At 36.3% G+C, this 21,188-nt stretch overlaps 1 protein-coding gene across 11 annotated transcripts in view; it reads right to left on the reverse strand.

Annotated features, from left to right (window-relative positions):
* The window catches only part of CUL2 (cullin 2), a 157,560-nt gene that overhangs the window by 79,094 nt on the left and 57,278 nt on the right, over nt 1–21,188 (reverse strand). For 8 of the 11 annotated variants that reach the window (XM_042991425.1, XM_042991435.1, XM_042991432.1 and 5 more), the window contains one exon: nt 2,386–2,526. In XM_042991425.1, the coding sequence (XP_042847359.1) occupies nt 2,386–2,504 (119 nt within the window). In that variant the 5' untranslated portion in view covers nt 2,505–2,526. Of the gene's footprint in view, nt 1–2,385; nt 2,527–4,788; nt 5,662–6,815; nt 6,883–19,513; nt 19,975–21,188 lie in introns of those variants that run through there. The other 3 variants (XM_042991428.1, XM_042991434.1, XM_042991430.1) reach the window with 3 other exon arrangements.

Here is a 21,188-nt window from a genome sequence, read left to right on the forward strand (position 1 = left end):
TTAAATCACGTACTATCACACATAGTGATACACAATTTGGGGGAGGCTTTCCATTTTCAAAAGATTAAAGTTTTATAGCCTCTAAAATTTATACCTAAGAAATCTGAGGGTCAGAAGTCACCTTATATTCTTAAGCAAAAATAATAGGGAAAAGGTGAGAATTTTACTTCAAAACAATTAGTAACACAGTCCTTTATTTTCCAAAATAAAATTTAAAGTAAGAAATTCCATTCTTAACTTTACCATTTCTGCAGCTTTCTGTAAAGGGAGGAGAAGAAAATTCACACACAGGTCAAGAATAACTGGATGAATCACACAATAAATATCTTAGAAATAATAATGACTGGACGGGCACTTTCCAGAGAAGTTGGGTATTTCTAAGACCAACTCCTTTCTCTGTTCATTATTTTAGTTGAAATAGCCCTAAAACTACCTATGTACTCATCTAATGAAATCTCATTAACACCCAAGTGGCCTTTAACACTTGTTCCTTTTTATTAAGATCCTACGCAAAAAAGAAAAAAAAAAGATTCCTACCCAAAACCAATCCATGATGTTCTACGAAAAAATTAATTCAATAATAAGTTCTTCAAAGGCAGAATCTATATCAATTATCCTCTAGATACACTGGCAAGCATAGGAATTAGATGCTGAAAATCTCATATTCAAGTCTGTGCTCATTCAGTTACTACCTGCATGAGTCTGGGCAAGTCCTTTAATCTCTGAATATCAATTTCCTCATCTGTTACATAAAGACAATAATTATATCCGCCCCACAATCTGACAGTCTTGTTTGAGGTACCAAGTAATATAAAAACATCTTTGCAAACTATGAAAGCTCCCAGGAACATTACCATCATTTTATTTATCTTAGTGCCTAGAACATAGGTAGCCTAACAAATGTTTCTTACTAACGACTACAACTGTAATGAAAGAAATGGTTTGCTACTGGTCTAAAAGAACTTCGCTGTTCTTGTATCAATATTCAGCTTAATATAAAAACTGAGTTAGGCATTGAGAACAAGTTGAATCACTGTTATAAAATCCAAGCTTTTCTAAAGAATGTATGCCTACATAGAGAGGGTAGCCACCCTTTAGACCCAGAAGACGGCTAGAGAGGGCAGCATAGAGTTTGAGAGAACTCTGAACCTCCACACACATTCTGGTTAATACCTTCACATTTCAATTTCCCTTTCTGGGGAAAGAATCTGGTTTTTACAGTATCCACCCAGTCGTCAAGGCCTCCTTCAGGGCCCTGGGTTACTGCCATGCCATTTGGACCCAGAGACAACCAGATCTCAACCCGATCCCTTTTCTTTACCCTGAGACATGACATGTGTGGGGTTTCCTACGGTAAATGACTGAAGCAGTTCAGGAGTCTGACAGTAAATATGTTCCAAAGTACATATGTTGCCCCCATGCTCACCCAGCCTTGGGCCCTGGAAGACACTGCGTACAGTTGGTGAGACTGCCATCCATAGCTTTGCCCCAGATACCCAGATGCCAAGGGTTCCTAGAGACCCCTTTAACTTTCCAAATACCAAGAAGCTGCAGTATTTTAATATTTTAGAGTTTTTTCTTGGTGCCAGAGTTTATACCCCAAGTGCTGGGGTAGAATAGTAATTTTATATATATTTGTAAGTAATATATATTATGTATATATTTTAAAAAAGAAAAAAGATAGCTGTCATGTAGGAATGCAGGACATCAGGGTTCAGATTGTTCTAGGGAAACCACAAATTTGTATTTTCATATAAAACTGCTAATTCATAAATGTAAACAAACCAATTAAGAAACATATTTCTAACTGTCAAGTCATTAAACTTGCCATTCACTACCTAGAACACTCTTCTCCCAGGTATCTGTATGACTTGCTCCCTCACTTTAGTCTAGTTCAAATATCACCATCCTCAGAGAGGCCTTCCAAGACTATCCCATCTAAAAGAGCTGCCATACTCTAATCACTCTCCATGGCCTTACCCTGCTTGATTTTTCTCCACAACATTTATTACTACCTGTTAGTAGAAGCACTGGCATTAGATTATTTTAATACCTGTTTATTGTCTGTTTCCCTTAGTAGAGTGAAGGGAAAGTGGTTTGTGTTTTACAACTGTGTTCCCAAAGTCTCAAGCATACCTGCCATATACATAAGTGCTCAATAAGTATTTGTTAAATGAAATGTTATCAGATTGCTGACTGCCTCATACAGGTGATGAACTTAGAAATGTAAACAATACATTTGAAAGTAATCACAAAAGCATAAACCTGTTCTCACTTTTCAACAAGTTTGTCAATTTTAGGACATTTATCAACGTTCACTGATACCTTTATTGATACAATATCACTATCAATACAAGAACATTTATCAATGCCACTAAAGGATACGAGAAGCGATCGTTCCATGTTGCTCTTTCAACGTATTCCAACATGACAACAGCTTTGATTGTCGTTAAAAGTTTGTTCCATGTCTCATCAAAATCTACTACTCTTGGTTTCAAAGACATTGTGCAAGTTTAGTGTTGAAATCTGTTAATTAAAAACAATAGTAATGTTAGCATGAATTCTACAGACAAGTTAATTGTTTTCAAAGCATCGCATAATTCAAGAGCATGATAGACAAAAGAGAGGAGAACCTAGCACATAGTAAAAAGACAATAAACACTGGCTACTATCTTTTCATGACTACCCAGATGAGGAATTACATAGAATATTTACATTCATTACAAACTCTGGGAAATGGAAAGCTTTTACTACAAACTGTTTATGACCAAGAATGTTGTTCCAAAGATTTAGAAGCCTCACTTAATGTGTTGAAGAAAAAAAGGCTGGACTGTATTAGCCAAAATGCCAACTCCTCATGAGAAACTCATCATGAGAAATATGCAAGAGACACTTAATAAAAAGGTTTTGGCTCCAAATCCTCGTATGTGCTTCTTAAACTGGGGAACGAGGTAGTATGTGGGGGAATATGAGAAGACACAAGAAAGTAAAAGGGTTTATTTTCCCAGAGCACTAGTTTAGGCAAAAGATTAGGGGAGGAAATTTACATTTCTATCAAAACAAATGAATTGTAGAGTAGAACGCAAAATTTATAGGAACTTAAAGATTTTTTAAAAAATGTATAGATTTCAAAGACTAGCAGGGCCGCAGCAGAGAGCTGAGGCTCCATCTTAGACTCTCGGAGTATCCAGTCCCATTCTCCTAATGAAAGCACAGCTCTAGCATGGAACCTCTGGTTCAGGTGACCTGACCTGCCTAGCAGCAAGCTAAAAGATTCCTTTTGCCTAACAGACAAGCTATACTCTACAAGTTAGCTGGTTTCTATAACAGAAGGATCCTAAGGTTAGCTGGCTCAAGTGCTAGATTCCAAACACTTCTCAATATCATATCAGAAAAACAATTAAAAGAGACCTCTTTTAAAGTTAAATTTAATTGCTGAAGGGAATACTTTTCTGACATGTGTTTTAACACACTCCCCAAAGTTTTCCATTATGACTGGAACTGTGAACACCAAGCTAGTCTGTAGGCAAGGGCCAACTAAGGAGGAAACCCTTTCTCTTATCTCCTACTGTGGGAGTAGGAAATCAATGGGGAGGAGGGAAAGAAGCATAAAGAAAAGGAAGAGAAGACAAGGGGAGGAAAGTAGGTACACAACCGGAGATAGCCCTAAGCCCTTCTTACACTTCTGTTCTGAGAAGAATCCAAGGAGTCCAAGAGACTTCGAGGAAGAGAAAGAAAAGGAATCAGAAAGAAACCAAACAAAATTCAAGAGGATATGTCACACTGAATCAACATACCAAAGACTAACCACTGGGCTTTATTTAAACTTCTGGTACTAACCAGAATGGATAAGCAGTAATCTGTGAGAGCGAGAGGGAGGGAGGGAGGGAGGGAGGGAGGGAGGGAGTGTGTGTGTGTGTGTGTGTGTGTGTGTGTGTGCGCGCGCGCGAGCATGTGCTGGGAAGGGGTAGGGGAGAAATGGGAGGGCGGGGAGAACCTAAATCTCTAGCTTTACATCAGGGAATTAACCTTAACTCCTTGCCACTCTTATTTACCACATCCTATCCGACTGTGTTCCTGAATATTTCTTAAATCCATCCATTCCTGTGTAACCCTATAAATGCTCTGGGATCAGAGCCTTACCAACTCTAGTTTGTATTAAAATTTCATTCACCAAATAAATAATAACTTAATATTTATATGGTACTTACTATGAGCCAAGCACTACTCCAAGTGCTTTACATAAACTCATTCAATTCTCCGAATCATCTGATTAGGTAGGTCCAACTCTTTCCTCCATTTTCCAGATAAGAAAAGTGAGTCAGGGTGATTAAGGCTAAGAAACCCACTTAAGGTCACAGCACTACTTAATGGTGGCATCAGGAGGATTCAGACCTGTGTTGGATCCCATGCTCTTAACTGCTATATGCAACTATACTGCCTAACTAGCATCTTTGGTGAATACTTAAGTACTTGCCAGGTACCATTCTAGCCTCTGAGTATATACAGTGGTCAATAAATAAAATTCATGACCTTCAGGGCACCTGGATGGCTGAGTTGAGTTGGGCATCTGACTTAGGCTCAGGTCATGATTTCATGGTCTGTGCTGACAGCTCAGATGTGGAGCCTGCTTCAGATTCTGTGTCTCCCTCTCTCTCTGCCCCATCCCCACTTGCGCACGCACATGCGCATGTGCTCTCTCTCACAAAAATAAACATAAAAAAAATTTAAATTCATGACCTTCAAGGTCAGAATCTCAGAACTGACACTCAAAGACAAATTACCTACCTAAACCAAAAAGTTGACGTCACTCTTGTACTTACAGCCGCTTGATATTTCCCACTATAGATAGCACTAAGTTTAAGCTCATTGACAACATGATTCTATGATTTGACCTTAGACTAAAGCCTCTCTCCAGGTTCCTCTTCTCATGCGACTCCCTTCCTTAACATCACAATCCAGTAATTTCTCTCTGCTTAGAGGTCACTGAACACAACAGGCTGATTCATATAACCAGCCTTTACATTTTGTTTTCTATACCTAAAATTCTTTTTCTTCCTCCCTCCTACCCATTCACCTAACTCCTACTGACACTATATAGCCTTGGTTCAGTATATCTGCCTTTAAAAAACTTTCTTGGGCCCATTTAAACTAGGTTAGGTGCCCTATCTTACGTATTACATGAGAATTCTATGCTTATTTCTATTAGAGCATTAACCAACCTGAACTGTAATTATCTGAGTATTTCCTGAGGGTAGGGCCTATTTTGCAACTATATATCAAAAAGTTGTCAGTGTTCCCTTCATAACAGTTTTCTTCCCTTAAAAAAATGGGATATACTATCCACTGCTTGTAAATTATTTTAATGGTTGCATAGATTGCCTTTTAGCTTCATTCAAGTTTTGATTCAAATGAATCATAGTGCCATTGACTTCTCTTCTGAGGCCAACAGATTTATGGTAAAGTGGGATCATGTGCAGTGATAATCCATACTTAGAGGTCAAGGTGAAAAAAACACCAGCCTAGTGAAACATACTAGAAATTCATGAACCAATAGCTGAAAGTATGCTAAAACTGTCTACTAAATTCTCTGCTTGTACAATAGAAAGTTCACATAACTAAAAAAAATCTAAGTTCTTTTATCTAAATTGCTTACATGATAATTTATTCATTAAGAACTTATGTAAGAATACTATAGAGCAAATAAAGAAACAGGGCCACAATCACTGCACTATTCTCCTACATCTTCCAAGCTGTCTGGTAACTCATAAAAACAAGTAAGAGTCTTCTTCATCCCTGTGCTCTACTAGGGACCACACCAAGGTCCTATGCCTGACAGCCTGCCAGGACCATTTCCATCCCCACTCAGATTATGTCCCACTGAGTATCCACAAAGTTCAAGTGTCACATTACCACTTTAGCTTTCTTCTGAGTTCCACTCATGCAATGTTAGGATTTGCAACACTTAGGCAGTACATAGGTACCATGCCTAAGGCCCAGGAGTATTATGAGCCCTAAAAACAAATCACAGGCTCCAAATAAAAAAACAAAAAAAAAACCCAAAAAAAAACAAAAAAAAATTCATGTGTCATTTTATTTCCAAATAACATCATCACTATTAATTATAGTATCTGTAAACTTTTCATTGCATTTGAAAACAACTTATAGACTAGATTTTCTCAGAGAACCACTTCTTAATATGTATTATCAATAGTAAATTTGGGGCGCCTGGGTGGCTCAGTCGGTTAAGCGGCCAACTTCAGCTCAGGTCATGATCTCGCGATCCGTGAGTTCGAGACCCGCGTCAGGCTCTGTGCTGACAGCTCAGAGCCTGGAGCCTGTTTCAGATTCTGTGTCTCCCTCTCTCTGACCCTTCCCCATTCATGCTCTGTCTCTCTCTGTCTCAAAAATAAACGTTAAAAAAAAATTAAAAAAAAATAGTAAATTAAATAATTACAAAAATTATTTACATAATTATAGTTATATGATCCAGAAATTCCACTCCTACATATATACCCAAAAGAAAACATGGCCACACAAAAACTTGTACACATATGTTCACAGCAACATTATTCATAAAGGCAGAAATTCATAATTATTCATAACTCAAATATCTATCAACACTTAAATGGATAAAATACATTATATATATAAAATGGATCATTCTTCCTCAATACAAGAAAAAGAAGTATTGATAGATGTTACAAAATGGATTAACCTCAAAACCATTATACTAAGAGAATGAAGTTCGTCATAAAGGCAGTCTTCAGAATGCCTTCTATGCTATGTACGTTATATATTCAAGCATTACTAACCTTCAACCTGCAAGTCAGCAAATCCAGACTGTAGGAAACTACTGGATAATCAGATTTCTTCAATAAACTATGCACACAGATAAGAGAGAAGAGAAAAAGAGAGAGGGAGAGATATACGGAGGGGGAATTTAACTAAGACTAAAAAGCACATTAATCAATCACAGTATGAATGACTTTGTTTGGGTGCAGATTTGAGGTCTTTTACATTAAATTATGATACCCCTGGAAACTTAGACAATGATGGGATATCTGATGACCTTAAAAAATTATTTTTTATAGTTTTTATAATGATAATTTGTTTTAATGAAAGTCCTTATCCATTAGGGTCATATTCCAAAATATGTATGAATGTAATGAAATTCTGAGATACGCTTCAAAATTAATAGCTTGCTTATGAATTAATAATTGTTGAGAATGAGTGACAAGTACCTGAGGGTTTATTTTACTATTTTTTTGGTATATATTTGCAATTTTCCAAAGGAAAAAGGTAAAAATCCTCCTCCTCAACAGCATTAATAGTTTCATAAACATGGGGTAGGGGAGCACATAAAAGAAATAAGAATACTTAAAAAAGAAAAAAGATATTAATCTAAGTGGTCCAACATGCAATCAGTATGTATCTAAGAAAATCAGAATGAGAGGCAATCATCAGAGAAAAAAATATCCTAGAATGAAGAACATGAGTTTTCCATCTAAAAAAGATCAACACAATACCCAGAATATTTAGTTTTAAAAATAAACAAGAGGCACCTCTCTTTGACATATTAAAAGACTGGGGATGAAGAAAAGATTCCAAAAGTTTTCAGAAAAGAAGAACAGGTTACAACAAACCCTGAGTTGGAAAGTCTTTAGATTTATTGATAGCAACGCTGGAAGCTGGAAAGTAATATAAAGCAATGTTTTCAAAATTCTCAGGGAAAATAAACTAACCACCTAGGATTCTCTGTCAAGAGTGATATCAATTTACTTCCCATCCAGTCTCTTTTCGTAGGAAAATAAAAAATATATTCTATCAGGAGGAAATGAAACAAACAAAAAAAAAGACTTGGGATTCCAGAAAGAGAGGGATCTAACAAAGGAGAAAGGAACAGGAATTTTTCAGAATAGCACCTATGCAGATTTTAAAAACAATCTGCCCAGGGGCACCTAGGTGACTCAGTTGGTTAAGCCTCCCACTTTGGCTCAGGTCATGGTTCATGAATTCGAGCCCCATGTCAGGCTCTGTGCTGACAGCTCAGAGCCTGGAGCCTGCTTTGGATTCTGTGTCTCCCTCTCTCTTTCCCTCTCTCTCAAAAATAAATGAACATTAAAAAAAATTTTTTTAATAAAAAAATAAAAACAATCTGTCCAGATAGACACAGAAGAATAAAGGGCTCCAGGAGTGTTATCCTCAAGAAAAGGAGAAGCAGGAACTAATAGACTATCTCAGGTGTCAAACAAACTTTTCTTGTAAAAAAAGTAGAAAGTAAATATTGTAGACTTTGAGAGCCATTAAGTCTCTGTTACAACTACTCAATTCTGCCACTGCAGCACAAAAGCAGCCACAGAAAACAAGTAAATGAATGAGCATGTTTGTACGCCAATAAAACTTTACTTATGAAAAACAGGGAGAGGGAAAGATTTGGCTGCTGGGCCATATTTAGCCTGGACCCTTCCCTCCACACCCTCACTCTCATTGGGTGCTATGTTTGGACACAGAAAGAAGCTGGCAGCTCTGGTGGAGAATTTGGGGGCAATTTAGGTGCATTACATTAAAACGTAAACAAAGGATTAAGTAAAGACTTCCTAGTTAGGACACAAAAAGCCTGAATCATATCAACGATATAGTGTTGTAGGACACAATATCAGTGTATAAAAATCTGTTGCATTGGGGCACCTGGTGGCTCAGTCAGTTGAGCAGTCAACTCTTGATTTCAGCTCGAGTCTTGATACCAGGGTCGTGAGATTGAGCCCAGCACTGTGCTCTGCACTGAGCGTGGAGCCTGATTAAGATTCTCTCTCTCCCTCTGTCCCTCTCTTCCCAGCTCATGTGCCCTCTTTAAAATTAAAAAAAAAAAAAAAAGTTTTATTTCTATACACTAATAACTATCAGAAATAGAACTGAAGAAAACAATCCCATTTACAATTGCACCAAAAAAAAAAAAAAAAAATACTTCGGAGTAAATTTAATCAGAGGTGGAAGACCTGTACACTAAAAACCATAAGACACTGAAGGAAAAACTAAAGAAAACAAATGAAAAGATATTCCATGCTAAAGACACTCCATGTTAAAATGTCCATACTATCTAATGCAATCTACCAAGTCGATGCAATCCCTATCAAAATTCCAATGGCATTTTTTTCCCCACAGAAATAGAAAAAACAATGCTAAGATTATTATGGAACAAAACAATAACACAAACTCACACATACAGAGAACAGACTGGTGGCTGCCAAACATGGGGAGTGAAGGGTGAGCAAAATGGGTGAAGGTGGTCAAAAGGTATAAACTTCCAGTATTAGAATAAACAAGTCCTGGGGATATGATGTACAACATGAAGACCACAGTTAATAATACCATGTTACATATCTGAAAGTTGTTAAGAGAGTAAATCTTAAAAGTTTTCACCACAAGAAAAAAATGTTTTATAACTATGTATGATAACTGATGTTAACTAGACATACTGTGGTGATCATCTGGCAACATATACAAATATTGAACCATTATGCTGTAAACCTGAAACTAATGTTATATGGCAATTATACCTCAACAGAAAAAAAAAATGAATGAAAAGAAAACGAAAAGCTGCAGCCTGGGAGAAAATATTTTAAGACATACCTGGCATAGGACAGATACACACACACATACACACACCACACACACACATGCACGACTAGTATCCAGAACTCTCAAAGAAGTCTATGTAAAGAACTCTCAAACTCAATTAATAAGAACACATACAATCTAATTAACAAATAGCGAAAAGACCCAAAGAGTTCAGAAATACCGATGGCAAATGAGAACATAAAAGAAATTCAACATCATTAGTCATTAGAAAACTGCATATTAAAACCTCAACAAGATACCACTATACACCTATTGGAATGGGTCAAAAAACCTGACAGAATCAAATGCTGATGAGGATGTGGAGCAACAGAAACTCTCATTTGTGCAAGTGGAAATTTAACATGAAATAACCACTAGGCAGCTTCTCTTAAACATGTATCTTTTCATTTGACCTAGTAATCCCATTCCTATTAGAAATAAAGGTAGACATTTATAAAGAAACCTAAACACAAATTTTTAGAGCACTTTAATTCATAACTGCCCCAAACTGGAAACAACCCAAATGCCCATCAACTGGTGAAAGAAAAAACAAAATGTGGTACATCCACACTGTGGTATACTATTCAGCAAAAAATGGAACAAATTACTGATATATGGATGAGAACAGATGATGGATTCTCAAAAGCATTAGCTAAGCCAAAGAAGAGATTCATTAGACTACCTATTGTAGGATTCACTTTACATGACATTCTGGGAAAGGCAAAAATAGAGAGACATACATCAGATCACTGATGTCAAAGGCTCAGTAAAGACTACAAAAGAGCAATAGGAAACTTTTGGGGTGATATTAACTATGATGGTAGTTACATGACCATACAAAATTATCAAAATTCAAAGAATTTTTTAGGGTAAATTTTTCTAGGTGTAAATTACACTTCCGTAAACTTGACCCCTCAAACTCAAGATGTCCATTCTTCTGCAATATTCCACATCTCAGTAAATGACATCCTCATTCACTGAATTGATCAAGCCAGAAATTTTATTAGTCATTCTTGATTTCTCTCTTACTGTTCTTTACAAATCAATCCAATCAATAAGTTATTCCAACTCTATCTTCTAACCACTCTTGAATTCATCTGCTTCTTCCCATTCCCACTGATAACACCTTAATCCAAATCACCACCTCTTACCTGGCTACTGCCATAGATTCCTAAGTGACCTGCCTATATCTTTTTCTGATGCCTTGGTACATGCCACATATCATGGCCAATGTAAGCTTTCTAAAATGCAAATCTTATCATTTCATACCGTCTGCTTAAAATTCTTCAAAGACTCTAACTTAAAGTCTTTAGTATGTATCAAATATTTTACTGTTTAACAAAAAATAAAACTCTGTGCTGTCTTAATTTGATACTCTAACATCCTTCCCAGAAAATTTGGTAAATATTTTACTAATATTCTGAAAACAAAAATTTTTTAATCAGTTACCAGTTCTAAGAGAATAGCTAGGCAACCTAAGATAAAGAGAATAAAGAAATAATCAGGAAAATCACATAGATAGGCTATCTAGATTTCTGACAGAACTGTTCTAAAATCTCAAATTTTAAGTTTTTCTCCTTACTACACATACTTCACTCCTCAGAACACTAAAAGGTGACCTGTCACTAGCCTTTCCTTTCTCCTGAGAATCTTAACTTTCCAGTAAGTTTTAGGTTTCTGAGGCTGAAAGAGAGCTCCAAAAGAACATGTTACTGCCCAAACTATGATGTGGTAACACAGCCTGACAAAATTCCTATCCCTAAAAATGTTTTAAAAACAAATTTACTGGGGCGCCTGGGTGGCTCAGTAGGTTAAGCGTCCGACTTCAGCTCAGATCATGATCTCACGGTCTGTGAGTTCGAGCCCCACGTCAGGCTCTGTGCTGACAGCTCAGAGCCTGGAGCCTGTTTCAGATTCTGTGTCTCCCTCTCTCTCTGCCCCTCCCCTGTCCACACTCTGTCTCTCTCTGTCTCAAAAATAAATAAACATTAAAAAAAAAAATTAAAAAAAAAATAAAATAAAAATAAAAACAAATTTACTAATAATAACAGAAATTTAAAAAAAGATATAACTGCCAAGATCAGATGGATTTTAACTTGAATCAATATTGTTCTTCACTTAGACATTTTTCATATAAAGATCTAATTTGGATAATTACATTTCAGCAGGTAAAGCAGTTAACAGAATCTCAAAACACTGAATTTTAAGTATAGAACTGAGGTTGGTACATAACTGGATAAATATTTTATTTGAAGTATAAACTATTTTAGTAAAATGTATAACCATGTTTAACATCTTGATGAAGGTGACTGTAGCTTAACTACTGATAAATGCTTTAGTGTGCCACATTTCAGCTGACTTCCAAAAGTAGGATTCATCAATAATGTAAATAGCTAAACACTTAATATTGTGGTTCTCTTTTTAGTAAAAAACAAAACTACCAAATGACTTTTTATTTCAGTATTGAAATACAGGCAAAAATTTGACTATTCCAAAAATTACCAATAAGATATAATACTGGGGCCTAAATTAATTTCAGGTAAGTCAATATACCATATAATTTTTTTTCGGTAAGCTTTATGCTCAGTGTAGAACCCAATGTGGGGCTTGAACTCACAACGTATCAAGACATGAGTCCAGATCAAGAGTCAGATTCTTAACCAACTGAGGCACCCAGACGTTCCCATAATTTGTTTTTAAGTTTTTAATGTTTATTTTTGAGAGAGAGACAGAGAGAGACAGAGCAAGAATGGGGGAGGGGCAGAGAGATGGAGACACAGAACCCAAAGCAGGTTACAGGCTCTGAACTCTCAGCACAGAGCCCGATGAGGGGCTCGAACCCACTAACAGTGAGATCATGACCTGAGCTGAAGTCAAAAGCTTAACAGACTGAGACACCCTCGCGTCCCCATAATTAGTTTTTTAAATGACATTTAGCGGGCTTACAGCAGGTTATATTTGAATTAATGTAATTAGAATATAACTAATTATAATTAATATAAATTGAAAGAAAATACTTTAAAGCCTAATACAGAGCATTATTAACTTTGGAATATTTTCCATTTCCATAAGAAATGTTACCTCTACTACACACTGACTAAAAACACTACTGTTGTTTCATTTAAAAATAAGCTCCAGGATTCATCTAAACAATTTCTTCTTGCTCTATTCAAATGAGAGAGCCATTAGATAGAGCGAAGAGATATCTTTATTGTTTGGAGACATGCCGTACAATGCTTTTTGTTGCAATAAGATTTGATCCACAGAGCTCTAAGTACTCTACAACGGTCATTTCTGTATGTTCAAAAAAAAAAAAAAAGGAGGAGGAAGTGGGGGAAAAATAATAAAGAGAAATACAGTAGTCTCTCATCAATCTTGGTTGGCAAAATGTAGATTGCAGGAAGAAAACCCGTAAGTCTCAAATAAAAAAAAAAAAAAAGGAGGAGGACAGTGGGGAGAAAGGGATTATGCTATAATAAATAAGTTATAGAAGGCAAGTGCTTCCAAACTAAATCCACCTGACCAGAATTAAAGACCCTTCTTTCCTCAATGAACTTGAAATTCTCCTGCAAGTCAGTATAGACTGTACTTTTTTTCAAGTTTTCACATCGCTCTTATCAGCATGAAGTTTAATGTCCTTTTTACTTGCTTTCTCACTTTTTTCTTTTCTTAATAATTTAGGCAAGGACTTTAAGACATCAACCAGCCTTAAAAGAAAAAACAAAAACATTCTCATATACCTATCTCAAATGAGTTACAGAATGTGAATCTAACTCCCTCATGGGTAGGCAAGCTCAAACTGGCATGCATACTAGACAAAGCCATTACCTTTTCACAATAATTGCCTTTTCACAAATAATTGCAACATCCAGAGCACAATTTTTCCTAGGCCTGATCTCCTACCCAAACATTGAAAAGGATTACACTAATCACCCTGTCTTTACACTACCCAAAGACTTGCAGTATTTGTTATCCTATTCTTTTGAAAGATAAATCATATATATTTTAAAATATTGGACTTAAATTTTTTTCACAAATACAAGGATTAATAGTAATTTGCTTTAGCCAAGTTTTTTGTTTGTTATGGGTTACATGACTTTTATGGAGGAGGGGAATCACATTCTGAACAGTTACTACTGGTTTATTATTGGCTGTAATAAATTCAGAGTCCTTGCTTCACCTTCCAATTCTTACCAACTTTATTTATCACTATTTCTCAACTGGTCCTTTTTTCCAAACAAATTAATGTACTTGCAAGCTCCTGTATATTAATTCCCACTTAAGTTCTAGCACAGCTATAGAAGACACAGACATGGGAGAATAAGAAAAAAGTGATACAGGGGCGCTTGGGTGTCTCAGTCAGTTGAGCATCCACCTCTTAATTTTGGCTTAGGTCATGATCTCACAGTTCATGAGATGGGCTATAAGTGCAGAGTCTGCTTGGGAGTCTCTCTCCTCTCTCTCTGCCCCTCCCCCCTCGAAAATAAATAAACTTAAAAAAAGAAAGAAAAGGTGACACAGCTATGGCAGATACACATCAGCTTTGCTGACCACCACCTCCTGTTTAAAATCCCCAACACAGCTTGAACAACACAACCTCTTACCATCCCATTCTTTCACTTAAGTGTCCCTTAAGGTAAAGAATAAAGACAATCCAACATAGCAAGTTGTAAAAATAAATGACACCATAATGACACCAATTTTCCCATAGGAGGGACACTAAGCAGGATGTACTTTGCCCATTCTTTACCACCATCGTAACACCTAACTACAGGGTTGTTAATAACAATAATAATAGCAAACCTTTATTGACTGCATATGTTCCAGAAACGATGCTGTATACATTTTATACATTATCTAATTCCTCAGAATAACCCAAAATGGCTATTATTAGAAACTACAGTTGGCTCGGAGCAAGTGGATGGATGATAGTTAAGCCTTCTACAAGAAGGCAAGTAGCACCTAAAAAGTCAAATGTCTCAGAGTGGTGGAGGAAGTTTCTGCTAGATGTCAAAACATAAGAAAGAGGGGCTCCTGGGTGGCTCAGTTGGTAGAGCATATGATCTTGATCTCAGGGTTGACTCTTGTGGGTTGAGCCCCACACTGAGAGTAGAGTTTACTTTAAAAAACAAACAAAACATGAGAAAGAAAGAAGGAAAGGAAGGAAGGAAAATACTAGACTCAAAAATGAAAGGGTGTGGGGGTGCCTGGGTGGCTCAGTCAGTTAAGCAGCCGATTTTTTATTTTGGCTCAGGTCATGATCTCATGGTTCGTGAGATCGAGTCCCATGTCAGAGCCTGCTTGAGACATTGTCACTGTTTCTCTCCCTCTCTGAAAAATAAACAAACATCTAAAAAAAAAAATTAAAGGGTGTCAATCAAGAAACTATTCTGTCAATGGCAATGTGATCCTAGACTAGTTACTATTTCATTTTTTCCATCTGCACAACATAAAAACAGTATGGGGGCACTTGGGTGGCTGAGTCGATTAAGCATCTGACTTTGGCTCAGGTCATGCTCTTGTGGCTCATGAGTCCGAGACCCGCATCAGGCTCTGTGCTAACAGCTCAGAGCCTGAAGCCTGCTTCGGATTCTGCATCTCCCTGGCTCTCTGCCTCTCCCCCACTAATATTCTCTCTCTCTCTCTCTCTCTCTCTCTCTCTCTCTCTCAAAAATAAACATTAAAAATCTTTTTAAATAACATAAAAACAGTATAACAAGGCAATATTTATAAATACATTTCAAGTTTGCTGGACAATGCTAAGTTCAGGTAGTATTATTTTCTACTCTTTTCTGTAATTTAAATTTTCCATCCATGCTTTTGAATCTAATGAAGACCAAAACTGTATCACTGCTGAGATCTTTATGCCTTTACTCTTTCTCATACTTTATTCCCAAACTATCAATTAAAGACTTTCTTTCATTCTACTTTTCTCATAAGCAGTTCATTTTAATGTTTATGGGTTTCAGATAGGAAAAAATACAATTCCTTTCATCATAATGCCAATTTCCATAATCCTCAATTATCTTCTTCATAACTGCTTTTTTTAGCCCTCTAAACTTTAACTTCCAAGCTCTAGTCAAAGTTTGGAGATCTCTAAGTGCCAACATAAAGCCATCTACAGAAAATCCGTACAAAATACCCTGTCCTTACTTACATTATATGCAAAACTTAACTCAAGATGGAAGAAAAACAGGGGCGCCTGGGTGGCTCAGTCAGTTAAGCATCTGACTTCAGCTGAGGTCATGGTCTCCAGGTCCGTGAGTTCAAGCCCTGTGTCAGGCTCTGTGCTGACAGCTCAGAGCCTGGAACCTGCTTCAGATTCTGTGTCTCCCTCTCTCTCTGCCCTTCCCCCATTCATGCTCTGTCTCTCTCTCTCCCTCAAAAATAAATAAAAGCATTAAAAAAATTTTTTTTAAAGATGAAAGACATATACTTAAAAGATGAATATATATAAAATATAAAAGATATAATATATAATAAATATAATATATATAAATTAATATTTAATATTTAAAATATAAAATAAAATATAAAAATATAAAAACAAAAAACTCAGGGGTAGGGGCACCTGGGTGGCTCAGTCAGTTAAGCATCCAACTTTGGCTCAGGTCATGATCTCATGGTCCATGGGTTCAAGCCCCACATCGGGCTCTGTGCTGACAGCTCAGAGCCTGGAGCCTGCTTCGGATTCTGTGTCTCCCTCTCTCTCTGCCCCTACCCCGCTCATGCTCTGTTTCTCTCTCTCTCAAAAATAAAAAAACATTTAAAAATTTTATTTTTAAAAAATCCATACTTAACGAAAACAAAAACTCAGGAGTGCCTGGGTGGCTCAGTCAGTTAAGTGTCAGATTCCTGATTTGGGCTCAGGTCATGACCTCACGGTCACATACAAGCCTTGTGTCAGGCACCGAGCATGGAGCCTGCCTAAGATTCTCTCTCCTTCTGCCTCTCTCTTGCTCACTACCTCTCTCAAAAAACAAAAACACACAAAAAAACAAAAACTCATAGAAGAACACACAGGGGAAAAGCTTTGTGACACTGGATTTAGCAATGATTTCTTGTATATGATGCCAAAAACACAAACAAAAGAAAACATAGATAAACTGGTCTTCATCAAAATTTAACTTTATGCACCAGAGGACACTATCAAGAGAGTGAAAAGAATCCACAAAATGAGAAAAAATATCTACATCTTACATGTCTGATAAGAGATTAACATCCAGAGTATATAAAAGAACACCTTAACAACAACAAATTTTTAAATGGGCACAGAACCTGGGTATTTCTCCAAACATACACAAATGCCCAACAAGCACATGAAAAGATGTTCAACATTCACAAGTCACTAGGGAAATGTAAATCCAAAGTACAGTAAGATACCATTTCACATGATGTCTATTATCACAACAAGCAAACAAGCCAAAAATGAAAAATAACTAATGTTGGAAAGGATGTGGAGAAATTGGAATCCTTGTGCAATGCTGGTAGGAATGTAAAATGGTGCAGCCACCATGGAAAACATTTCAACAGGTCCTCAAAAACCTAAATACAGAATTACCATACAAGAGCATCAACTGCTCTTCCAGGTACACATCCAAAGGAACTGAATAGTAGGCAATGGAAAAGATACTCGTGTTATAACATTTACTGCAGCATTATTCGCAATAGCCAAATGGTGGACAGAACTCAAGTGCCCATTAACAGAAGAATAGATAAGTAATTGCAATACACATGAAAGAAGTATTATTCATTCGTTAAAAAGGAGTAAATTCGGATACATGTTACAACATGGATGAACCCCCAAACAGTATGTCAAGTCAGATAAGCCAGATGCAAAAGAATAAATACTGTATGATCCTCCTCTCATAAGGTACCAAAAGAGGCACATTCATAAGACAAAAAGTAGACTAGAGGTTACCAGGTGCTGGCAGGGGAGGGAATGGGGAGCTATTGCTCAATGGTTGCAGTTTCTATTTGGGATAATGAAAAAGTTTTGGAAATACATAGTGGTGATGGTTGTGAAGACATTGTGAGTACAATTACTGTTAGCGAACTAACTACACACTAAAAATGGTTAAAATGGGAAATTTTGGTACGTGTGTTTTACCACAATAAAAAAAAATACAAAAGCAGGTACTGTCCTTTTCATTTATTTGTTTTGAGAGCCAGAGGGAAAGAGCATGCATGTGAGCAAGGGATGGGTGGAGAGAGGGAGAGAGAGAATCCCAAGCAGGCCCTGTGCTATCAGTGTACAGCACGACGTGGGGCTTGATCCCACAAACCACGATCATGACCTGAGCCAAAATCAAGAGTTGGACATTAACCAACTGAGCCACCCAGGTGCCCCCCTAAAAAAGATGCTGTCCTTATAAATGCTTAAAATCCAGATCATATGGACAACAAAGTTCTGATGCAAAAGAGAGTATCTGAATCTCAGTGCAAAGTGATCTCCAAAAAATTTTAAATATAATCAAGACAATATTTAGAAGTTCTAATACTTGGAATACTTCTAATATTTAGAAGACAAAATGTCATTATTTTTGGTTCATATAGACTTCTACCAAATAAAAGAAATACTCTGACAGATAGTTTAACATGTTTCTTAAGGCTCAGGACTATTTGTGGATCTTTTTCTTGTCACATTCATTATTTTGGTAACTTCATACTACTTATGTGATTATTAGGACTGTAAGAAAAGTATGCTCTATTTCTCAATGTCAGAAAATAGTTATAAAAAAGGGGGATGGCTAACATAAACTCTACAGTGTCTAACTGGAATCAGTTATCAGTATGAACTCATGGTTTTTAATACAACATACATACACACATACAAATAAAAAGGTACAGAAATAAACATGGATGTTTTTGCACACATGGATTAATGTGTATACATAAATATATTTCTAGCTCTGCTGGGAGGGCCTAGGAGCAATGACACCTCAGCAGTAATAAGCACACATAGCATCCAGATCTTGGTTTCTAAGTATCATTCTCCAGTAGAAGGAACCAGAGCTCCTTGGAGAAGTGACTGATTCTAGGGCTGCAGCAGAGAAATATAAGATGAACCTGGAAAATTTTTGGTGCCAGAAAAGTAGAGCTTTCTTAAAAAAAAGAGAATGGAAGTATGTCGAAAAGACAAAGAGCCAACCTGAAGGCCACAGCTGGAACAATCTGAGCAACAAAATAATGACAGCATTAGATTATAAACCACAGAATAAAATAAATATCTATGACTTAGTACAGATATAAACAAATTACTAAATAAAGAGAAGGGGCAGTTCTTCTTTACAGAAGAATTCCAATTAATAAATGTAGAAGGGGGACACATAGGAGGCTCAATTGGTTGAGCATCTAACTCTTTTGATTTCGGCTCAGGTCATGATCCCAGGGTCATAGGATTGAGCCCCATGTCGGGCTCCATGCTGAGCATGGAAACTGTTTAAGGTTCTCTCTCTGTGTCCCTCTACCCCTCTCCCTACTTGTGCACTCTCTCCCACTCTCTAAAATTAAAAAAGAAGGAGGGGGGATCAAGCTGGAAACAAAAATTTAAAAATAAATGTAGAAGGGAAAACAAAATTTTAAAATAAATTTTGTTTTTTTGAAAACAAAAATTTAAAAATAAATAAATACAGAAGGCAAACAAAGAAATATAGAAAGAAATGAGAAAAATAAAATCACCATCAGGCAAACACCAATATGATAATTGCTTCAGGAAAGATCTACCAAGAATACTGAAATGACTGAGCAAAAGTTTGAGAAGAACAAGGATATCTGCACGTTTTCAAAGACTCTCCCAAAGATATCTTATAATTACAAAAGGAAAAATAGTGACTCTACAAGGAGAGAAATATGACAGACACGACTTCAACCATATAAGAATTAACATCACCTCAAATAGGATATACTGACATCCTGTACTCTGTGATGTGCAGGACTCAACATTACTTCTGTAGTATCTTTGCCAAACACGCATAACTTCAATAAATCAAGGAAATATCAGACAAACGCAAACTGAGAGACATTCTACAAGATAAATGGCCACACTCATCACAAGTGTGAAAGTCATGAAAGATGAGAAAAGATCATATCATATGAGACTAGGGAAACACAACAACTAAATGCAATGTATGATTCTGAATTGAATTATGAAACAGAAAAATGATACTATTGGAAAAACTAGTGAAATTCAAATAGGGTCTGTAGTTAGTAGTATTGTACCAATGTTGATTTCCTGGCTTTAATCACTGTGCTCTAGTTGCATAAGTTATTAACATTAGGGAAAGCTGGATAAAGGGCACCTGGGCGAAGGGTATATGTTTCAAAATTTAACAAAAAAAATTTTTTTAAGTATTCTATGCATGTTCTCAACTGAATTAAAACAAAGTTGAGAAATTCAAGAAGTATTTACACAGCATAAATCCAACATTTCATTATTAGAAAAGCAACCTACATTGAAACAAGACTTAAAGTATTAATAGATACTTATTATGTATTTACAGATGCCAGAGATGTTGCCTTCAAGAAACTTACAGCTGGTAAGAGAAACAATAATAACTGTCGACCTCAATAATCAAAAAACTCTGACACAGACACAATCAGGTTATAATCCCATGATTAAATAACAATTAGTCACATCATTCATAAAGTATATAAATGAAAATCATTTAGATAACTAAAACCTTGAAATAGGACATTAACACCTACACATTTACAGAATTTAAGTTAGCTTAACACACTCACTACATATATTTCACATGGTAGTCTTATACCTAGTAATTAGTGTCTAATACTTTAAAAAGGACCATTAAATATTTTCCATCAAAGATTATATTTCTCCAATGCAGAAATAAGTTGGCTTACTTTTATCTCTAGCAAAAAGAATACAAGAGAATAGCAAAAATAACCACAAAAATAGAACTGAACTAAGTTTTTAAATCAAGAAAAATCGCAGAAAAAAAAAACCAGGTAAATTTAAAATTTATATAGCAAGTAGCTAAAGACAGCTAACAGGAATTCAAAATGTCAACCAATATATAAAGTGTTATACATTCAATAAAAAATATTCCATCTCCCCAACTCCACATAAGTCAATCAACAGAGTTCAATCATACCACAAAAGGTGTAGCAGATGCAATATCATGATCTTAACACTACTCATTGTCTCAAAACTTTTAAGAATCAAAAGAACTGCAGTGTTCTCCAATAAGCCTTCCTAAACAAAAAGTAACAGAATGACTCTACATATTCTTTTTTTTTTAATTTTTTTTTAACGTTTATTTATTTTTGAGACAGAGAGACAGAGCATGAATGGGGAAGAGGCAGAGAGAGAGAGAGAGAGAGAGAGACACAGAATCTGAAGCAGGCTCCAGGCTCTGAGCTGTCAGCACAGAGCCCGACGCGGGGCTCAAACTCACAGACCGTGAGATCATGACCTGAGCCGAAGTCTGATGCTTAACCGACTGAGCCACCCAGGCGCCCCAACTCTACAGATTCTTAAAGATAGTAATACAAGGTTTACACTAACATCTGCAATGTAATAGAAACATTACTACTAAGATTCAAAC

Source organism: Panthera tigris, chromosome B4 (genome assembly GCF_018350195.1).
Source record: "Panthera tigris isolate Pti1 chromosome B4, P.tigris_Pti1_mat1.1, whole genome shotgun sequence".
NCBI classification, from domain to species: domain Eukaryota; kingdom Metazoa; phylum Chordata; class Mammalia; order Carnivora; family Felidae; genus Panthera; species Panthera tigris.